The sequence below is a fragment of the Punctularia strigosozonata genome (genome assembly GCF_000264995.1).
Source record: "Punctularia strigosozonata HHB-11173 SS5 unplaced genomic scaffold PUNSTscaffold_20, whole genome shotgun sequence".
Classification (NCBI taxonomy): Eukaryota; Fungi; Basidiomycota; class Agaricomycetes; order Corticiales; family Punctulariaceae; genus Punctularia; species Punctularia strigosozonata.
The window spans coordinates 270,988-291,200 of NW_006767452.1; the positions used below are offsets into that span (position 1 = coordinate 270,988).

Here is a 20,213-nt window from a genome sequence, read left to right on the forward strand (position 1 = left end):
CAGCGCGATGGAGAATTCGTCAGACGCTGCAACAGCATTCGCAATGTTCGTGAAAGCTTGCGGCGATGGGTTTCATTTGATTATTCACTCTGATTCGCTCGGTCCTATGGGGTCATCGTGCTATGAATGAGTTCAGACCGCGACCTTCAACCCGTTTTCGCTTTCAGGCTGCGCCAGAACGTCAAGAAGAGGGCTGCGCCGATGCCCACAATGGCGATCTCCAGCCCGACGTAGTTCGACATCCCGACGGCCACGCCGCTACCGCCCCAGATGGCGCCCGTGACACGACCGGTGTAGTTGCTGTACTGAATCGCGAGGCTGGTGCGGCCATTCCACTCGGGCGGCAGTTGCTTGCTCAACAGGCTAAGCGTGACCGTGCTGGCGAGGTTGAACCCGAGCGCGACGGCGAACCAGCACACGAAGAGGCTGCCGTAGCGGACCGCGCCGGTGTTGAGGAGCGCGAGGAAGATGGCCAAGCCGGCGAAACCGACGGAGGTGCCGAAGAGGAGGAGCTTGCGGTCCTGGATCCGGCGGGCGACGAGGAGGTTGAGGAGGAGGAAGGGGAACGTGCAGATCCCGCCGAGGGCGATGAAGTTGCCGGCGCCGAAGGCGGTCCAGCGGAAGGTCGGCGAGGCGGCGCCGAAGACGGGCAGGTTGGCCTCCCACGCGCCGAGCACGAAGAAGCAGGTCATGGCGAACCAGCACATGCAGACGCAGACGCCCCATCGGCCGGGTGTCATGCGGTGGGTGTCGTCGTCTTCGGGGATGAGCGCGGCGGTAGAGACGTCGGTGGAGGGCGGGACTGAGGGGTCTTCTTGGGGCGCAGGGAGTGGGGAGAGCGGAGTGGCCCGAGTGGCGGGAGCGGGAGGGTCTTCGAAGAAGACGGCGCTGAAGATCCAGAAGCCGAGCCAGACGATAGCCATGATCCACGCGGGGCTTGTGAACCCGTTGAAGATGGGGTTGGCGAAGCCGATTTTGAAGAGGAGACCGCCGGCGAAGGGGCCGAGGGTCATCCCGACGCCTTGGCCCATTACGAGCCAGGAGGCGAGGGTGGTCCGGCGCCGGATGCCGACGACACGCGAGTCGGAGCAGTACTTTTTGGTGTACATGAAGGAGGTAAAGGCTATGCCGTTCACCATGCGTCCAATGAGAATGAGGTACAGAAAATTGGTCTTGTAAGCCAGCGCGTAGAGGATGTGTCCGAGGATGGCGGAGGCGCAAGCAATGTGCAGGGGTATTTTATAGCCATCTAGGACGCCTCAATACTTGGTGAGACGGGAGTTGACAATCCACCTTACTTCTATCGTATTTCATAATGGGCAGCAAAGCCAGGCCTGAAACCGCGGTTGGGATACCGATTACGACACCGGAGAACGTCGATGTTCCTCCTAGGTGTTTGGCATACTCGTTCGACGATGAAACGACGACGAAGAACGACAGCTTCATGTCACGAATCAGTCCGAAGATACTGCTCAAAACGTATATGATCGCGTACCTGCAGAAACACGTTGCACAGAATCATCGTGCATAGGCAGGACATCCGCGGTAGCTTGAACTCGTCGACCGTACGGCTGGTGTCTTCCTGCGCTTCGCTCGTGGGCTCAGCGGCGACACTGCGAGCACTGGAACGGATTGTCGACGACAATCGCAGGAACGACGGTTGCAGCCTTCCGAATGGAAGGGCATGTTCTCTGCTCCTGGCGTGCGCGTTCTCTGGAGGGTTTGCCGTGGTTCATACAGCTTCCTCAGCCAGTGGATGGAACACTCACCATGGCGGCGCATTGTGGACGTCGTCGACGACGCTATGGGGCTGATGTGCTCGCCACGATGAATCGCCAATGCCGCACGACGCCGTCCTAGTCTGAGTCACGCGTAGAACGCGCCGCGTGCGGGGGAGATAGCATAAGCATAAGTATTATTGCGCGAGTACTACGCGGGGAACCATGCCGGCCGAAAAGGGCCGATATGTGGAGACCTATACATACATCTCAATCTCCGGGCGAGTACCATCGAGGACCTTGCGCGTACGCTGAACGCACCTACCGACGTCGGAGCTCGTCGCAAAACCAAGTGTATTACTACCTGCAAATCTAGGACGGCCTCTCGCGCGCGTCGGGGAGGCCCCAAGGAGCTATGGCGGGCACTGAAGGCACTCTACTAGTAGAGTTGGTGCAGGAACACGACGAAGCGCGGTGCCTGCGGAGGATCCCATTGATGCCTTCTGTAGTGACGGCGAGCAGGCCACCGAAAAAGCTTGTGCGAGGACAGGAAGCGTTTGCTGATCCGTAGACCTTTAGGGCCTGTAGCAGGTCCAAACAGCGCTGAACGCCGTTCAGCGCTGAAAAGCTGATAATCGCGCAGTGCCACGTGCACACGTTACATGCGTGGGAGTCACACACCACCAGCCGGTGTTGCACAACGATGGTATTCATACCGATTTGCGGATGATGTTTTGCTAACACTCCAAGAAAAATTGGCTGAGTAGTCTACTCCAGCCACTAGATATGATAATGTATCTTTTCCGGAGTTTAAACTCCCGTGTTGGGATGATCTCGGTGTTGTTTCCAGAAAAAGATATTTCGCTAGAAAATACCAGTGCTTCAGTGCTCAGAAAAATATTCATAAAATACATAGATAGAGCCTACATTTCTCCAAATATATGCTATGGGAGTTTGGAGCATGTAGATTCAATGCAGTCAGAATGCAGTCAGAAATTGACAGCCAAACGGCGCAACATGGCGCGGTGACGGTCACCGGGGGTCACATTGCGATTATCATCTTTTCAGCGCTGAATGGCATTCAGCGCTGATTGCACCTGCTACCGAACAGGCCCTTACGCCGAAGGGGAGTGCCCGCGAAGCTTGGGCGGCGTTCATCGCATGCGCGGCAAGTTTGTCAAGGTGGCTGGGCTGGTGGTCGAAGCATTTCCTTACCGAGTTTAGAGCTCGGCAAAACCGACTTTGTGTGCAGACCACGACTTATTTTTGGATGATTTCTCTACACTTTGAATGACACCGATCGCGATCGATACCCGCGCCCGGCGGGACATGGACCAGGGCGCAGACCTTGCCCTCATCTTGGTATTGTTCGTTGTCGTGATATAGTTTTTAATGCGCTATACCGATGAGGATGAGGCAAATTATTTGACAACCCCGCCGCACTCACGCAGTCGGCGTCTGCATGAGGTCTGTCGACAACGGACGACTGCACCCGCTCCGCCGGAATGGCGCGCAAATTCGGTTATGTACTGAACAGAGCTCCACATGCATTACGAAACCCTCGGCCGGCTCCGCAAGCTTGTGTGGGATGCTCGTGTACAATGTCATTGGCGGCGGACCGGTGCGCACGCCGCCTTCCGAACGCTGTGCCAACATCGTCATCATACGATCGTGCGTCATCGGCGCGTACGCGCTGTGGGTGTTGATGTGACGCTCGCCGAAGTCGCCTTTGTACTGGTCGTACGCGGCATTCCCGGTAGTTGGGCGCGTGGTGGGGCGGACACGAGTATCCCTCAGAGACGGAATTGTCGAGCACCCCACAGAGTTAGGAACGAGGTCGACGGTGCGTTCCTTCCACCTCTTAGACTTCCCCATCGGCAACAACTCATCAGCAGCACGGGTACCAGGCACCACCACATCGATGACGATACCGAGATCCAGCGCGCATTTTTTTCAAAGATGGGAGCAACAAATCGCGGCGTTCTCCCGCGAGCGCTGCAGGCACACGACAGTCAGATCATGATCCGTCACGGTCGCCCCCACGCGCGCAGCTTGACATTATTCAATAGACGTCGTCGCTTCTGAGTCTTTTCAGCTTCCCGGGCCGTAACGTGTTACCGCCAAAAGTCGTCGTAATCACCGCACATATGACCTCGCGACGGTCTCTGAGATGGGTACTTACATATCGCTCCGCAATCGGAACGCGGGGCGGGGACGCTGATAGCCTTTTCGCGCCGGGTCGATAAGGTTGGCTGTTTAGCTCCGGGGTTCCGTTGCGTGGACGTAATCGAAGAGGACGGTAGCTTCTCGGCTTGGAGAGCGAAGCATCGCCAAAAGCGTGTGCGGCTAACACGTTCCTCCAGCGTTCGACGGCGGGCCGTTTCTCCCCCATACTTAGATTCGGGGTGGACCCGTATGCGTTCATGGCTAGAACCGGGACGTACACGCGGCGTAAATGGCGTACCGTGCTAAATCCTATCGGGATGATTTCTTCCATGATATCGCCGTCGTCGATGCTCGCGGTCCGCGTTCGTAACATCGCAGGCGCCAATGTTCGCGGAAGCCGGAATTCGGTGAAAGGGTCGATACATACGAGGTTTCCGCGCCGCTTCTTCGCGGTCGTGTGCTCACGGGAGAAGGTCCAGAAATACGGTTGCCGCCGTGGAGAGGGGACTCCCATCAGGATACGATGGGTATCCAGGTCATATCAGGAAAGCATGCAGTTACGGCTCCCAGAACGAGGAACTTCGGGTACGCCGTTGACTGAATCTCCGTTGCCGTTTACAACTATCGGCGAACCGTTGATCCTCGGCGGTAAGTGAGTGCTTCTGAGGCAGCGCAGTAGAGTGCTTGCAAGCGTATTTCGCTGTCGGTGAACAGAGACAGGAGCGTCCTCGTGAACAACGGTGCTTTGGCGAAACAGGATCGCCCGCCGCTTGATCGCTACTGAAAGGATCGCGTGACCCTAACCCTAGGCCTTAAAGCACATTCACGGGAACTCTCGCACGCCTTTTACCAGGAGGTCGGCTGAAGGATCTAGAACGCCCCACTTGGGATGTACATCATGGTGACATATAAAGCGTGTATTGGAGAACAGCGTCTCTCCCCGTCTCCGCAGGTCAGAGCCAAGAAATCGGACACCCAGCAATCAGGTCGACGCTGCCGCGCCCTTTCATGCCCACCGTCCCGCCCGTCCCCGTCGCTCCCAGCCCGCAGCCCATTGAGCTCCTCGCGAACGCGACGCCGGATATCCTGCCCGACGATGGCGACGACCGCAACGACCCCACCCCCGACCCGGAGACGGACGACGTTGTGATGATGCCTGCGATAACGGGCGAGTCGACGGCGATATCGATCGTGAGCCTTTTTTTTCCCTCGGTATTTTAGCGCGTCGCGTTGCAAAATCTGACAAAATGTTCTCACCAGTCCGGTCGACGCAGAACCGATTTCGTGGACGCGTCGGACGAGTCCAAGCTCTCTTCGATAAAATTCCATTCGCCCTCCTCCATCCTGGGCACGCCCTTCGAGTCGGAGTCCCGCTTCGAGTACCCGTTCCCCTCGAGCGACGGCGCCTCGACCTCCTCCGACTCCACCGTCGTCTCCCCCCTCTCGGACCGCATGGAGTGGGCCACCCCAGCAAGCAGCACCAACCTGCCCTCTCCGCCCATCACGCTCGGCCTCCCCGCCCTCCCCGCGCTCACGGCTTCGCCCGCGCCGCATCGCGTTCCCATGCCGCACCCCCTCGCACTCCACCTGTCCACGCTCTCTCTCCACTCCGGCTCGGGCTCGGGCGCGGGGACATGGTCCGCGCCCACGACGGTCCGCCCGGGGCCCTCCCGCGCGCTCTCGCCCGCGCACACCAAGCTCGCGATCGCCGCGCGCGAGCCGCCGATGCCGCCGAGCCTGCTCAAGAAGCGCAAGCGGCTCAGCGCCGGGCTCGCGCTCCCGCGTCTCAGGGGCTCGACGATCAGCACCCCGCAGGTGGCCTACGCCGAACAAGAATCTTCCGACGCACGCGTCTCGGCCGTCACCCTCACGGCGTCCCTGAGCATCCCCGAGCTGGATCTGACGAGGAACCCGCTGGTATTCGCCGGACATACGCCGTTCGAAGACACGGACGAGCCCTCGTATCCCTCGCTGGACCCCGGGCTGCCGCAGGCGGACGGCGAGCCTGCGGACCACGACGATAGAGACGTGGAAGAAAACCCTGGGCTTTCGCGAAGGTGTTTCAGCCTCCCTCCGGAAACGTAACGCGGCGCGACCCCCCTTTTTTTCCAGGCCCGCGTCCGGGGAACACGATCGCAGCCGCCCGGTTTTTGGCTGTGCCCTGAACTGACCTCCGATCTCGATCGCTTCCGATAACCGCGCCGTCGCCGGGATGGCGGCGACGATCATGCAAATCCGCAAACATCATATCCCTAATCGAGCAACGCCCTTCTCCTATCTATCCATCGTCGCATTTCATCCTCTTGTCACGTCACGCACACGCACACGCATACATCGTACGTCGAAATATTTCCGGAACCAGATATCCTCGCGGCATCATAAATATCTTTCCCTGTCGTTCAGTTTCCTTGTTTTTCTTTTTTTTCGTGGGGCATTTCGGGTCGAAGCATCATCGATACACGTGTATGAGTTCGACGGCGCATGATTTATTGGTTGAGATATTATAGCATGTACACACATATATCCCCTCGTTAACGTTCGTATGTAGCACTATGGTCAGACGCTCGTTTGTAATGGAACAAAATCTTGCAACATCTTTGTCCGTTCTCCAGGCTGGCTGGCTTGACAGCATTGCGCTTCGAGGAGTTTAAGTAAGGTGAGATGTTCAAATTCCGATCATCGATTTGCAAGTTTGCATGACACGCTCAGATTCGTATGGGCATGGGTTAACGCGTCTATTTTTGACCGAGCAGCTCCAGGTTCGTTCGTAGCAAATGTCATTCTCTTCGAATTCGACCTCCAGGTGAGATACCATAGCATACACCGCTTCAGCCCTGAGCCCATCGCAGGTAACTGGCGATCAAGAAGCCTGCGCGAACAAACACGGGCAGCTCAGCGCAAATGGCGAGGGGAGGAGAGAAGAAAAAGGTCGGTGCGCACCGAAGCCCACGCCGCCCACGATCCTCTTACCCAGCGGCGACCCCGGCGCGCTGGCGCGCGACATCTGGAGCGCGTAGAGCCCGACGCCGCCGAGCGCCGCGGTCCCGATGACCCGGCATGCCAGACACTGTTGCGGGTGAGGGCGGTCCTCGAGCGGCTCGGTCGAGGCGGGAGGTCCGGTCGCAGACATGGGTTTGTGAAACTGGATGGAACTAGTACCAGTGCGCGCGTATGTATATGGCTCGGGTGCCGTTGGAACGCGTCAACTCGCTGCAGGAGGGAACTCGAGCCGGCCGGAGGAATTCGCGGGTGAGTTTGGTCTCGGCCCGCTTTGCACGATGGCGATATATAGTCATGCATGTACCATACAAACGCCAGCATCACAGTTTTCTTGCAAGCAACCTGCAGATTATCAGCCGGGCCCGACAAACCTACAGAGCTGTACTGCGTCCGGGGGAGCAGAGAGCCCGGACGCGAGGCGGTCCACCGTGCCCATGACGTCGTCGAACTTGGCTTCGCGGCTGGCGCTGGACTTTTATGAACGAAATCACCTTCTCCAGTTACGCTCCCTCTCTCCCTCTCACTTTCTGAGTCTATACCCCTGCCAGTGATACTATACCCCGTCGCCGACGATGGAGACGTTCGCGCGCAAAGCTGGATTGAAGGTGTTCGAGAAGCACCTCGAGCAGTACAAGCCCGCCGACCCGCTGTACGAGTACTATACGGATAAGAAGGGAAGGCAGAAGCGGAGAAAGGTGCGTTTGCCACCGGTTTGATGCCTCCCGTCTATGGTACTCATCCATATCCTCTTTCGCCAACAGCGGGAGCTCCCGCCAGGCCTGTCGAAGCGCGACGCCCGCATCCTCAAGTCCGTCAAACGACGAGCGCATTATCTGGACAAGGGATTCAAGCTCTGCGGCTTCCAGTTTGGCTGGACTTTCGTCATCGGTGCGCTATACGCCCTTACGCTTCCAAACGGATCGCGGGCATTCATATCGAGCTAGGCATCATACCCGGCGCCGGCGACATCGCGGACGCCACGCTCAACTACGTTCTCGTCCTGCGCAAATGCCAGCAGGCCGACCTTCCGTCGTGGTTAATGCGCAAGTACGTTTCAGTCACACATCTATAACCCCCCCTTCACCCTCCGCGTTCTCGAACGCACCGAACATTCTCCACGAGACAAACACGAGGTTTTAATCCCGCATCCTGCTTACTTTTGTCTTCCGTCTTCGAATCACAGGATGCTCGTGAACAACCTCGTATCCGCCGGGGTGGGGCTCGTGCCACTGGTCGGTGACGTCGTCCTCGCGCAGTGGAAGGCCAACTCGCGCAACGCGCTTCTACTCGAAGAATTCCTGCGGTCAGTTCACGCACCGCTTTTCCCTTCCCTTTCCCTCCCCCTTCCCCCCGCTACTTCCCAGCGTCGTTTTACTCACGCGCGCGACGCTCTCGCAGAATCCGCGGCGAAGAGTTCCTGGCCCAACAAGCCTCCCCGAACCGGCCCAACGCGAGCACGCACGCGGCCGTCGTCAGGCCCGGCGCGGGGCTCCAGCCGGGCGAGACGATCCCGCATCCGGACCCGAAGACGGACGCGATCCCGGCCGACAAGGTCCCCGCCGCGGACCGCGCCGCTATCGCGGGGAAGGAGGCCGCGGTCGACAGGGGCACGGGCCAGGCGGCTACGACCGACTCGACGGCCGCGACGGAGGGCGTCGGCGCGGGTGTGCAGCCGTCGTCGTCGTCCGGGAGCTGGTGGAAGGGGAAGGGAAAAGGGAAGGAAAAGGAAAAGGCGGCGGCGAAGCCGGGGGACAAGGGCAAGTTTGTCGAGCATGTGAATCGATGAATTCGTGTGGTTAGTACCCTATATACCCTCTCGATGTCGGTGGTCTTTCAGCGTATGGAACGTACGGTCGTGGTATCGATGTATGATCCGCTGCGCTTGCACATGATCTCTACTTTTACGGCCCAAAAGACAATCCTGGCATGCTACAGTTGCGGCGTGTCGGAGGCGGAATTTTTTAATGGCATTTGCTGCAAAACCTGATGTTTTCGGTTTTTGAGGTACTTGTTTCAATTTTGGGCCGCTAAAAAATAATAATATTTATCTGACAGCCTTAGTAGAGCACCACTGGTAGTAAACATACAATAGACCTGCTATTTCTATGCCACTAATCCTCAGTCTGGCGCCTTAGACCGCTTGGCCATCTCGCCGTTGACCTGCTATTTCTGTGATCTGATCCAACAACTGACTCCATGGTCGTTGAGGCTAGCTGGGCTTATGTAATGCTTCTTCCATATATGGACGGACAGCCTCCCAATTTGGAAGGTGCATAGCCCCTGTTTCAATTCACGAAGGTGATTTCGAAACTGGGAATCCAGACTCGATAAGTAACAAGCATTCAAGTGCATGCCAATAGCATGCCAGTCGTGCAATATAACAATTACAAGAATCGATGTGTAATGATGTATATGGACCCGTGGGAGGCGGAAAAAGTGGGCCGCAACTGTACGCCAAACGGTCAAATTCCGAAATGAACGTACGTAGCCCAGCGACTGGGCTCCGGGTGCGCACGGCGAAGTTCCTGAACCGCGGCATCTAGAGCGTACGGGACGTCGTCCGGGTCGATGCACTCCGCGTCGCTATCGAACATGTCCTTGTATACGGAGTTGGCTATCATCGGCCCATCGACGTCTTCCATCGACCTATTTGGAAGGATGAAATGTTGAGTACATTAAGGAGTCGAGTCGACGTTTCGCGCACCAGAGGGTGGCTATCACGCTCTTGAAGCCCGCGAATAACATGGTAGCGGCTAGATGGACAGTTTGATCAGGTTGGGACTGGGAAGATGACGAGCGTTCCTGTCAAGCTGTCTCCTCAGAAATTCGATCAAGGTGAACGCTTACCTTGTCTCCTTTGGCCGTCTCGCAAGCGCTTAGGAACGCCATGAACGCGCGCGGGAGCGAGACGAGCATCAGCCTCTCGATCGTAAGCACCTCATCCTGCATCACAAATCCGCTCTTGAGCGGACTATCCGGGTCTTGGTGACCGTGACACGCGAGATGTAGGATTGTCGCGTCTGGCAAACGAAAGAGAAGCGCCTCGGCCGTGACTCCGCCCTCAGCTCTCCGGAAGATATGATCGGGTGAGGTGGCTAGGACCGATCCCGCCGGCAAGTATCTGACGACGGCAGAGGCTTCCTCGCGCACCGACGCGAGGTCATTCCAATGGGACATTGTTGATTCAGATACGGCAGCCACCAACGCCTTGATGTTGCGCTTCTTAACAGGCGTATATGCAGATCGAGCGGCTAGCAACGCGCCCAATGTAGGGGTGTAGGAAGACACGACGTAATCTGAGCACCAAACGCCGTCCACTCCGCCTGCAGCATGAATCGGGAGGTGGAGGAAGTGCCCTGTCGGACACCACCACACCCGCGGCCGGTTGCGACCAACAGACATCTGCGAAGATAAACGTGACACGATTGAAACGTACTGGTTCGCACATCGCGTGTTGATCACGTACCTCCAAGCCCAGAATACGAACCACCGGCCGAACGACGTCCGTCCACAGCCGGTGAAGAACGGCTTCTATCCGGGCACACCGAGCTTTCAGAGGATTCGTTTTCTTATCGATGTGCAGACGATCCCTGAGCTGCGATCTGGCTGCCGTCATCGCGGATTGCCATGAGGCTGAGGACTCGACGACCCAGGCTTCTGTGACTCCGTCGAGGGCAATCATTGTGACCTCTCCGGATGCATTCAACACCACGGCGTGGCACGCCAGCGAGCTTGCGACCAGCACCACCACAGGCCCCCTCTCCGAGGCTTTGGCGAGGGTCGCAAATTCGTCGTGGAGAAGGAACCTTTCCAGTCCGGGTACGTCGCGCACTCGCTCCAAGAGGCACTCGAACTCCCGGCTCAGCCTCTTCCGTCGGGTTGCTTCGGCCTCCACCACCAGCGCATCCTGCGCCAAACCCATATCACTGACTTTCTCCAGTTGTCGCGCAAGCGTGGACAGCTCCCCACGAAGTTCCGCAGGCACATCGTCGAAGGGAGAACGCAAGCGGAGGACGTGCCTCCAGAACGTGACGCGGCCTTGTTCTAGTATTTCGAGGGCCCTCTCGGGCAGAGAAATCTTGAGCGGATGGGATGCCCCCGTGAGCGCTATGCTCTGGCCGACGGCCAGAGACTGGAGCCGGGATTGGAGGTGGAGGCCGAAGAATGCCACGCGCGGTAGGAGGCGCACGCCTTCTATATATATATCTAGTAGCTGCAGATTCGTCGATGTCCCAGTAGAAGTGATATCCGCGTAGTGAGGGTGTATCAGGTCAAGGACGCGTTTGACCCCGTGTATCCGCGAGCGCACATCCCTTTGAGGATCTGTGAGCGCCTCCAAAAGGCAAGTCAAAGCACGAGGGACGTCATAACACGGAGTTTCGGGTTCCATGTAAATCTCCGATGCATCGAGGAGGCATTGGTGCCGCTCGCGCCGGCCGGGCGTCACGCTCGCCAAGAGACGGCTGCTGATACTGGCAGCGCGCATAGCATCGTCGGGATTGCGCATCCGTCGGAATCTCGTCAGATGTAGAATGGCGAGGTTCCGAAGGCGTTCGGGTTCCTCTGGCTGGTCTACCTGATCGGATATTATTGCGACTGGTTGGAGTTCGGCAATGGCCCGGTTAATGTCTGCGAGATCGTCTCTGTGTTGACCTCGAAGGAGAAGGCCTTTGGAGAGATAGCTCAGAATATCGGGACGATGGATGTGGTCAGTCGGTAAGATGCGAAGCAGCTCTTCAGACAGTGATATTGCTTCGGTGAGGTCATGTTCTGAGCGGAGCGATTCAAAGCGAAGGCATAAATGGGAGATGAGCAACACTGACGTGGTACTGTTCTCCACGCCATGGGTGTGGGGTACAGCAGTCAGAGCACGGCGATCCCACTCCAATGCCTCATCCAGATCGGCGATATTTCCTTCCTCTTTAAAGCGGAGTGTCAAGACCTGTGCAAGAACACGGGCTGGGCGGAATCTTTCCGGATGATCGTCGGATAACACGTTTGCAGCCTGGCGGGCAAGCTGGATGGCTTCCTCGAGATCGATCAGTTCTCCGCTCCATGAAAATCGTAGCTGCAAGTCAAAGGTAAGATTATGGAGAAAGATCCAGTGGTTGATGGAGCCGACGGAGGAGCGACGCAAGGCTTCTCGGCGAAGTTGAATCGATTCCTGAATGTCTTCTCCGTTCGATAGAGTGCGTTGATGTCTAAGAGTCAAGAGATTCGCCACCGTCTCCAGTATCCCGATACGCGGATGACCGTCCGGGCCAACAGGTTCTAGTGAACGCCTTCCGATTTCGAGTGCTGATTCGATGTCCTGAAGGTCGCCGGAATTGTAACATCTGCGATACAAGCCAATCAGCCTATAACCCTCTATCCTCCCTCTGTCGATGTGGGCTGATGGGCAGAGCTTTGCAGCCTCCTCGAAGTTCGAGATCGCCTCGTCGAGATCGCGGGAGTCGCAAGACGACTCGTATCTACGGAACAAGAACCAACCGAGACGGCGCAAGTGACGGTGCCTCATTTGGTCTTCGAGCGAGGGCATTTGCGTCAATGCTAGTTGCTCTAGGTGGACGGCTTCTTCTATGAAAGGCCGATCACCGGTCGCCTCGAAGCGACGTAGGACAATCCATCCTAGGACGAGATGAGTCACCGGTCTCAAGGGATGGTCCCATTCGCACAGACGTATCGCCGCTCGAACCAATGACTCAGCGGTTGTACGATCCTCCGAATGAGCAGAATTATCAGCGTTGGTGTTGAGGATAGCTGCATATAGCGTCAAGACCGTAGGGCACGCAACCCCCTCCGCGATGCACATTCTGAAGGCCGCTTGACCATATTGTAGGGCCAGTTGTAAATCAGATGAGTTGCCGGTGTATATGGACCGTTCTTCAAGGATGTGGGCTAATTGTACGAGCAAGTGATATCGTCTTTGGGACGGATCGAACGGGGTGGATAGCTTGGCATCGGACAAGTGCAGATAAACAGCCGCGGCATCCCCTTCCAGGAGCTCCATGAATATTTCGATAGACTCCTTCGCGGCGGTAAGGTCACTCTGCTGACAAAATTGGTCAAGCAAGTGCAGTGATGTTGCATAGCGGCCTGTCGGCTCAGCCAGGGGAGCTGTTAAATAATAAGTGACTTCATTGTCATAGGGGAGCACGGAACGGCGCAGGGCGCACCTGAAGCACATTCGCAAATGCGGCCATCGGTCGATATCATCGCACTTCTTGATCGGCTGCGCATTATTGACTCAAGAATCCTGTTTCCGAGTTATTTGTTGTAGGACGATATGCTGCAGGAGCGTGAATATATAGGTGGCTTCGAAGGAGGGAGAACATACATTTGGCCGAAGCCAGATCACCGAGCTGCGCACTGTTTAGCAAAAATGGGACGGGCGTCCAGCTTGCGAACGTGGACCGAGCGTGCCTTATACCTTCTAAGGAACCGCGGGTTCAATGGCTGGACATGTACAATCAGTTCTATCGCATCTTTGGCTGGACACCGGTTTCACGATGAAGGGGCTCACCTCATTCAAGCCATCGCCTATGCGGGAAATGCAGGGTGTGAAGCCCTCTCGAACAACAATGAAGCTACGCATGCGGAAGAGGTATTTCGAGACTGAACAGGCAAGTATGAAGCCCGCTACAAAGTCAAAAAGTGAACCAGGCCGTTCTCGCGCAGCTTTCCGACAATCGCATCTCCAGCGGTCGCCTCCGCGTGAGTAATGAACAGGTCTGCACATTGCTATTGAATGGGCGCCCGGCGACCAATCAGGCCGCCAGTGTTCCAAGTTATCGTAGCATCGCCTGAGGATATCAGCCGTCTGACCGCCGAGAAGATAGTCATATCTATAGCTGAATCATGGGAGGCGAAGCCACGAATGTCATTGCTAAAACTTACCTCGCCATCCCGCCACCCCGCCACGTAGACCCGCGAAAACGCGCGAGGTGCCACATCATCATATGAGGCAACGGAGATGCAATGCTCGAGGGATGACATCCCCGTCAGGTCTCAAGAGACCGGTGGTCAATCCCGATTCCCTGCGAAGACACGAATAGTCCACGATGCCCGTCGTGCGATGATAACAGCTTATAAGTTTTGTTTGTCATGCATCAGCGTTCTGAATGCTGAATTCTGACGATAAGCATGGTAACCCGGAGAGGACGTCGGTCGGTCTGGTGAATTTGCACAAAACTCTGTTTTTTAAGCCAGGACACCTATGTAATTGGTGGCCACGTGGCAGCTGCAAAACCGGTTTTGCGACAACCCGTAGCCTGTCTCACATCTCCTATCTGCATATTCCTCTCGAGATATTGGTATCTCAGTCGTCGTACCCTGGTATCCTGACATGTCCGAGGAAACTGATTCAGTCCAACCTGAGAGCAACGGCCTCGAGGCCCAAGGTAAGCGACTGTTGTTTTGCAACATCACGATACGCACCTTTTCCACCCTTCGATATCCGAAACTGGTTTATCAACCAAAATCATTCTCTCCGTAAAATTCGGCACCTTACTACGTTGTATTGTTCGTCGATGAATTGAAATGCTGATCGCTCTTCATGTTGGCTGTTGCTAGTGCGCGCATTGACGGAAACCGTCGCGCAAAGCATCCTGAGCTCACAGACGCTCGCTAGCACACAAGCATCTGCATCGAGCCAAACACTTCAGCCCGATGGAATCGCCCAGCAAACCTCCGAGCAGCAGGCGTACGTCGTGCTCGTTACATGTCCTGCTTCTCGTCGTCTCACGTTGCGCGGTAGTGGGACCACCAGTGGTGTCCCCGAGATCCCTGTCAAGCGCGGCAGGGGGAGACCCAAGGGCAGTGGCAAGAAGCATCTCATCGAAGACACTAGCCCCAAGATCAAACGCCCTGTTGGGCGGCCCCGCAAGGACGGATTGCCAGCTGGATCCGTAGGCGCTCCCCGTCGTCCTCCAGGACGTCCTCGCAAGATCCCCCCTGGCCAGTTCGCCTCCGGGTCAGCGACGACCCCTTACCCGCCTGCCCCTACCATGGTGCGCTCGTCCCGGACCAGAAGCGAGCATTTCACTGATTGTTGAATAGCCTACCAATATCCGCTGGGCTAACCAAGCCTGGACGGGGAGCATCTCAGCACCGCCAACCCAGCCATTCCAGCCAACCTCGCTGCCATCCTTCAAGATAGATCCCAGTCTGGATGCGGGCAACTGGAACACGCTCGCGCAGACCCACCCGGATCACCTCCTGGGCTCCCTCCTCTCGTCCCTCGCTGCCCCGAACCCCACCTCCGCAGCGGGGACCACCGTCGAGGACGCGTTCAAGGCTCACATAAACTTCCTCGCTTCCTCCGCGGAGCCAGGCAAACCCGCATCGCACATTCCACAGCTCTACTCCACCATGAAGACGTTCTGGCTCCCCTCCACGCCGGCCTACTTCGCGCTCACCGCGTCGGCATCCACCGCGCGCACACCGCCCGAATACCGCTTCCTCTACTGGGACCCGCTGCCGCTCGTCTTCAACGGGCTCTCGTGCCCGTACTGCGCCTCGCCGCTCGCGAATCGGGGCCGCATACAGTCCGGACCGATCAAGGTGTACGACCTCCACAAGCCGTTCTTCGTCATCGCGTGCGAGTACGCCTGTGAGGGCGCGCATTGCGTCGCGCAGACGTCGAACGAGGGCCGCAAGTTCTCGAGTGTCGATCGGTCAATCCTGCAGGCGCTGCCGGAGAAACTGCGTGAAGAGCTCCCCGCGGTGCTCCTGCACGGCGACACAGACCTTGGGTCCGGACCGAACGTCTGGTGCTGGCGGGCGATGGGCGCCTCCAAGGACCTCTGGAATCTTGTCAGAGGCTGCTTGCGCCTCGGCGCGGGCAAGGACGCTATCATGTTGATCATACGGGGAATCCAGGAGGGTGTCCCCGACGATTGGTTTGCCGTGAAGCACGAGTCGGAGGAAGACGCTGAAGGCGAGGTCGTTGATTCTCGCGAATCCGAACCGCCTGCTGGGCCATCTGCAGGTACCTCAGAGGTTGGTGACCGTACTCTTCAGCGGTGGTGCCACGTTCTGATCTCGTACTCTTACAGCAACAGACAGAAGCTTTCGCCGTTGCTTGGGCAGCCCAGGATAACGGCTCAATATCTGCTGGTCCCTCCGGCCAAACGCAGGAAACCACTCTGGCACAAGACGTTACCGGCTCACCGGTGGCACAGCAGGAGCAGGCTGCCACCCCTGCTCCAGTCGCTCCGGCTCCGGCACAGACGTCAACAACGATAGCACCCACACCAGGCCCGTCACAACCAGCGCCTTTCACACAGTCAGGGGCGTATGGCCAATATCCCTACGCACCCTACGCATATGGCTTCTACCAGCCCCCGGCGGCGACACCCTATGCAGCCGATCAGAAGTCGTCCTTGAAACGGCCCTCCGCGGAATCCTCTGGGGCCGCAGACGACGAGCCGGCGCAGAAGCGTTATCGGCACTGTTGCAAATGCGGCAGTCAAGAATGCAAGGGCAAGGGCGGACGGGCGTTCTGCTTTAATCCGTGTCAGGACTGCGGAAAGTTGGCATGTAAAGGACGTGAGTATTGTCTAATACGAACTCCAAATAGTAGTACATCCTGATATGCGATTCCTAGGCAACAGCAAACGTCCCGACAAAACTTGCGCTGACGCTTGGTCGTAAGCATTCGAGATATGATATATTTTGCTAGTCCCTGTATGTATTGTTACCTTATGTACTGATGTTCAAACACGTATTGGTATTTGTTTTGTGCAGCTGCTCATTTGAATGCGGTATGAGCCCGCCATCGTATTGTCCAACCTAGCATCGAGACACGAAAACAGATATGCAAGCGAGAGTTGTTATACGGGTTATAGAGTAAAATCCATCATTACGAATGCGAACGCAGCAGTCATCCAAGGCAACGAGATGAGAAGAATGGAAGGCAAGGCAACAACGAACGTGCGTTATTGTTCTTCTTCTGCGTATTCTTCCTGCACCTCTTCTTCTTGGGCATATTCCTCTACTTCGTACTCCTCCACGGTCGCTTCTTGGTACTGGAAACGGGTATCAATATCAGCTGACCACGACGAAGCGCTCAAATGACTTGCCTGCTGGTATTCGTGGCTATCGAGAGGATCGTTGAGGTCAGCAGCACGGTTAGGTAGGCAGCTGCGCACGTACACAAGATCCTGAACATTGCTTTCCGCTTCGGTGAACTCCATCGTGTCCATGCCCTCACCCGTGTACCAATGCAAGAACGCACGTCGCTTGTACATCGCCGAAAACTAACACCGCATGTTAGATAGGAGATGCAAGACGGACGAGAAGTTGGGATACCTGGGTCATGTTCCTGGTGAATAGCTCCTGGATGGACGTGGAGTTGGCAAGACAGGTAGCAGCCTGTAGGAGAACAGTTTAGTGGTCGAACAGGCATCCTCCTGAGCAATATCACAGGAACAACGTACCACTGGCTGTCCTACAGGTGGCACCGAGCTGTAGGTGACGGATACGTTGTCTGGAATCCATTCCACGAACGAAGCCGAGTTGCGGGTTTGAAGTTCGCGAACAGAATGCTACGATTGAGGGCGAACGGATTACGACGGGTGAACACCGGATTGATACGTGATCGTACCTCAGCCTGTTGCGTTCCATATGCAATGTTCAGCATCTCGAAAACAGACAATCAATGAGGGGAACTAACGTCGCGTGAAGAGACCTTGCCTCGGAAGATAGTCGCAGCAGTCAGATATCGTCTAGAAGTGCGCCAGTCAAAATCCCCTTCCATGATAGCTGAGCCCGGAGCATGTGCACCGACCCAAATCGGGGATCACACGCAACCAGCAAGTTCCGACGATCAAAAAGACTATATAAATCAGCGCAAGGGAGGATTAGCCATTGGGCTAGGACCTACGAGCGGGTGAGGTCGTCGACCGACGTCCGGTTGAATGAGCGAGCCTTCGGGTCAAAGAATGGTGCATAGCTCGGCATAAGGAAGTGCAGCTGCCCGGAAGTTCTATTTCAACAGGAGCGTATTGGCAATTCCAGGAGAGGGCTCACCCGAGGGAACGGAATGAGGTTCATTCCGAGTTTGCGGAGATCACTGGACGAAAGAAAGCTGTGGCATGGGGCTCCCAAATATAGTATCCGGCGAACTCACCCATTCAGTTGGCCCGGAAATCGCAGACTTGTGCTGACGCCGCAAAGAACTTGCGAAATCAACTGCCAGACAGCGATCAACTTTAGACGTGACGAGGCATACGGCCGATGGTAGGAACATACGCTGTTGAGACTTTCGAAGTCTGGATGCTGAATATGTTGTGTTCGAAGAGCGATATCGTAGAGCGCCTCGTTGTCGAGGCAGATCGTAAGGTCACAGTTCTCGATCAATTGGTGGATGGAGAGCAGCGCGTTGTAAGGCTACAGAACGAATGATCAACCAACGCACGCTTTTCAATGTTACCGAGCAACTCCACCTCGACGACTGTCTCGGAAACCTAGGCAAACACGTATTAGCGGGTGGCGAGTGATACGGAAATGATCCACCGCTGACCTTCGGAGACGGCAAGATAGAGAACGTAGCCAGCATGCGATCGGGATATTCCTACGCGAGATACGTGAGTCAGGACAGACAACACAGTAATGAACCCACCTCGCGCAGCTTGGAAAGGAGCAGGGAGCCCAATCCAGCACCCGTTCCACCGCCCAGGGAATGCAACATCTGAAACCCTTGGAGGGAGTCGCAGCTGTCCGTTTGCCTCCGGATAATATCCTACCGAAAGATTCGGTAAATTGCATGTATGTAGTCGACCATGTCCGCTTACCAGGATGGAGTCCACCAGCTCAGCGCCTAATCAAAATATGAGTGCGCAGATACGACAGAAGGCAATACATGCTTGCCTTCCGTATAGTCTAGCAGCACAGCGTGAGTTCGCGAGTGCAGTGGTTGAACGAAACGATACGTACATCCCTTCGCCCAGTTATTCCCTGCTCCCGATTCCCCAGTCAGGAAGGTATCAGGACGGAACAAGGCACCCGTTGGACCGCTGCGAATCTGTGTACACAGGTGAGCCCTATGGCGGCGACCAATAACGGGCAACAATGCGCACGCGATTGCATACACCAGCCTCCAGATCGATCTGCACGCTTCTCGGCACATATTTCGGCCTGCCGTCCTGGTTGTTGATTTCCGAGAAGTACACGTCGGCCTGCACAGTTGGTTAGATAGAAAGGCCACACGGAGATCATAGCTGACCACTGACGCGCGCTAGTTGCAGGGGGTCCGAACCAACGTAATGCTTCATGCAGATTAGCGAACGTCAACGGATCGAGCTTAGTTTCGCATACCCCTTCCTTGTCTAAACCATGCTCAACAAGCAGCATGTTCCAAAAATTCTCTCCGACTTGGTTTCCGGCCTATACGTATACAGACAGCTCAATCAACCGTATTCCAATGCAGCGTGCTTCGTGAGCACAGACCTGACCAGCCTATACATCCTGTGAGCTTCATGGGAGACAGAGTAGGGACAAAGCTCATGCCTGAATGTTGACAATTTCTCTCCCCATGATGCGTAATCCGGCAACAGCGAACAACAAATAGCGAGCGAAGGGATTGGCGTCACGGTGAAGGACGGGCGCGTGAAGTCACGACCTCGCGTCTCGAAATTTCGGTGGACTGACGGCATGATTCCCACGGTCAGATTTCTGCGCATCCTGCTCTTACTTTAGTCTTACCGACATTTTTTCCTTCGCCGTCGACAGTCGACAACGCTGGTGTGGCAGGATCAAGCTAGTTCCGGCTATGCTGACCCGGTCTTCTTTGTTCGAACTCGATGAAGAGATCGGGATGGCTTGAGACTGCAACCTCATATTCAGCCGACATCACCACAGCTATGTAGTACCGGGTGCCACTGCAAGTACCGGTTATGCAAAGCGGGTACCGGAAACGAACGCCCCAGCGGAACTGAAGTAATGACATTCCGGAAGGCTATATATTGCAGGCCAGAGGTCCTGACTCTGGGGCGGCAAATGACACATTTGCAGCGTATGATGCAGCGTGAATCACCGGAAACAGTGCGTCGGTTGCGCGTTATAATTCACACCACGGAAATCATGTTGCTACCGCTTTTCCTCGTTGGATAGGACGTCTACACTCGGTCGTCAAATATTTGTGCGGTTCAGTCGAAGCTGCGGCCCAAACCGAATACTCGCACGGCCCGCGGGATGCGTGGTAATCCAAATCATACGTGATACCCATCCCAGCTGGTCTAGGTCGCCTTCTTGGAGCACTCATACGACATACGGAAGTCGTGGCCTTTTCTGGGCGAGATATACCTACTCACGGGGACCATTCATTTA

The 20,213-nt window shown here is 56.3% G+C and overlaps 7 protein-coding genes across 7 annotated transcripts; 3 read left to right on the forward strand and 4 right to left on the reverse strand.

Annotated features, from left to right (window-relative positions):
- Nucleotides 1–18: 18 nt before the first annotated feature.
- Nucleotides 19–1,845, reverse strand: PUNSTDRAFT_108854 (MFS general substrate transporter). Its single transcript, XM_007388740.1, has 4 exons — nt 1,770–1,845; nt 1,496–1,713; nt 1,299–1,440; nt 19–1,249 (listed from the first exon to the last, which is right to left on the reverse strand). Exons 1-4 carry the CDS (start codon nt 1,780–1,782, stop codon nt 147–149), a joined length of 1,476 nt encoding a protein of 491 aa, XP_007388802.1. The 5' UTR covers nt 1,783–1,845; the 3' UTR covers nt 19–146.
- Nucleotides 1,846–4,892: 3,047 nt separating this feature from the next.
- PUNSTDRAFT_47797 (uncharacterized protein) lies at nt 4,893–5,969 on the forward strand (the record flags this gene model as incomplete). Its single annotated transcript, XM_007388741.1, has 2 exons — nt 4,893–5,075; nt 5,145–5,969. 2 exons carry the CDS (start codon nt 4,893–4,895, stop codon nt 5,967–5,969), a joined length of 1,008 nt encoding a protein of 335 aa, XP_007388803.1.
- Nucleotides 5,970–6,712: 743 nt separating this feature from the next.
- PUNSTDRAFT_139057 (uncharacterized protein) lies at nt 6,713–7,014 on the reverse strand (the record flags this gene model as incomplete). The annotated part of the gene is made up of 2 exons (XM_007388742.1): nt 6,713–6,753; nt 6,825–7,014. The coding sequence occupies 2 exons, from the start codon at nt 7,012–7,014 to the stop codon at nt 6,713–6,715; spliced, it is 231 nt and encodes a 76-aa protein (XP_007388804.1).
- Nucleotides 7,015–7,428: 414 nt separating this feature from the next.
- Nucleotides 7,429–8,810, forward strand: PUNSTDRAFT_123065 (uncharacterized protein). Its single transcript, XM_007388743.1, has 5 exons — nt 7,429–7,579; nt 7,646–7,772; nt 7,829–7,931; nt 8,068–8,187; nt 8,283–8,810. The coding sequence occupies exons 1-5, from the start codon at nt 7,457–7,459 to the stop codon at nt 8,668–8,670; spliced, it is 861 nt and encodes a 286-aa protein (XP_007388805.1). The 5' UTR covers nt 7,429–7,456; the 3' UTR covers nt 8,671–8,810.
- A 536-nt stretch (nt 8,811–9,346) lies between these two features.
- On the reverse strand, nt 9,347–13,087 carry PUNSTDRAFT_139059 (uncharacterized protein; the record flags this gene model as incomplete). The annotated part of the gene is made up of 5 exons (XM_007388744.1): nt 9,347–9,530; nt 9,589–9,665; nt 9,732–10,286; nt 10,351–12,933; nt 13,061–13,087. 5 exons carry the CDS (start codon nt 13,085–13,087, stop codon nt 9,347–9,349), a joined length of 3,426 nt encoding a protein of 1,141 aa, XP_007388806.1.
- A 1,142-nt stretch (nt 13,088–14,229) lies between these two features.
- On the forward strand, nt 14,230–16,538 carry PUNSTDRAFT_146764 (uncharacterized protein; the record flags this gene model as incomplete). Its single annotated transcript, XM_007388745.1, has 6 exons — nt 14,230–14,284; nt 14,457–14,586; nt 14,641–14,893; nt 14,943–15,884; nt 15,941–16,433; nt 16,492–16,538. The coding sequence occupies 6 exons, from the start codon at nt 14,230–14,232 to the stop codon at nt 16,536–16,538; spliced, it is 1,920 nt and encodes a 639-aa protein (XP_007388807.1).
- Nucleotides 16,539–16,822: 284 nt separating this feature from the next.
- PUNSTDRAFT_139061 (beta-tubulin 2) lies at nt 16,823–19,238 on the reverse strand (the record flags this gene model as incomplete). Its single annotated transcript, XM_007388746.1, has 19 exons — nt 16,823–16,982; nt 17,040–17,143; nt 17,196–17,258; nt 17,324–17,431; nt 17,491–17,496; nt 17,560–17,611; nt 17,674–17,721; nt 17,770–17,858; nt 17,916–17,958; nt 18,016–18,077; nt 18,138–18,275; nt 18,332–18,352; nt 18,409–18,459; nt 18,508–18,627; nt 18,680–18,705; nt 18,822–18,909; nt 18,965–19,063; nt 19,118–19,153; nt 19,203–19,238. The coding sequence occupies 19 exons, from the start codon at nt 19,236–19,238 to the stop codon at nt 16,823–16,825; spliced, it is 1,350 nt and encodes a 449-aa protein (XP_007388808.1).
- Nucleotides 19,239–20,213: the final 975 nt, after the last annotated feature.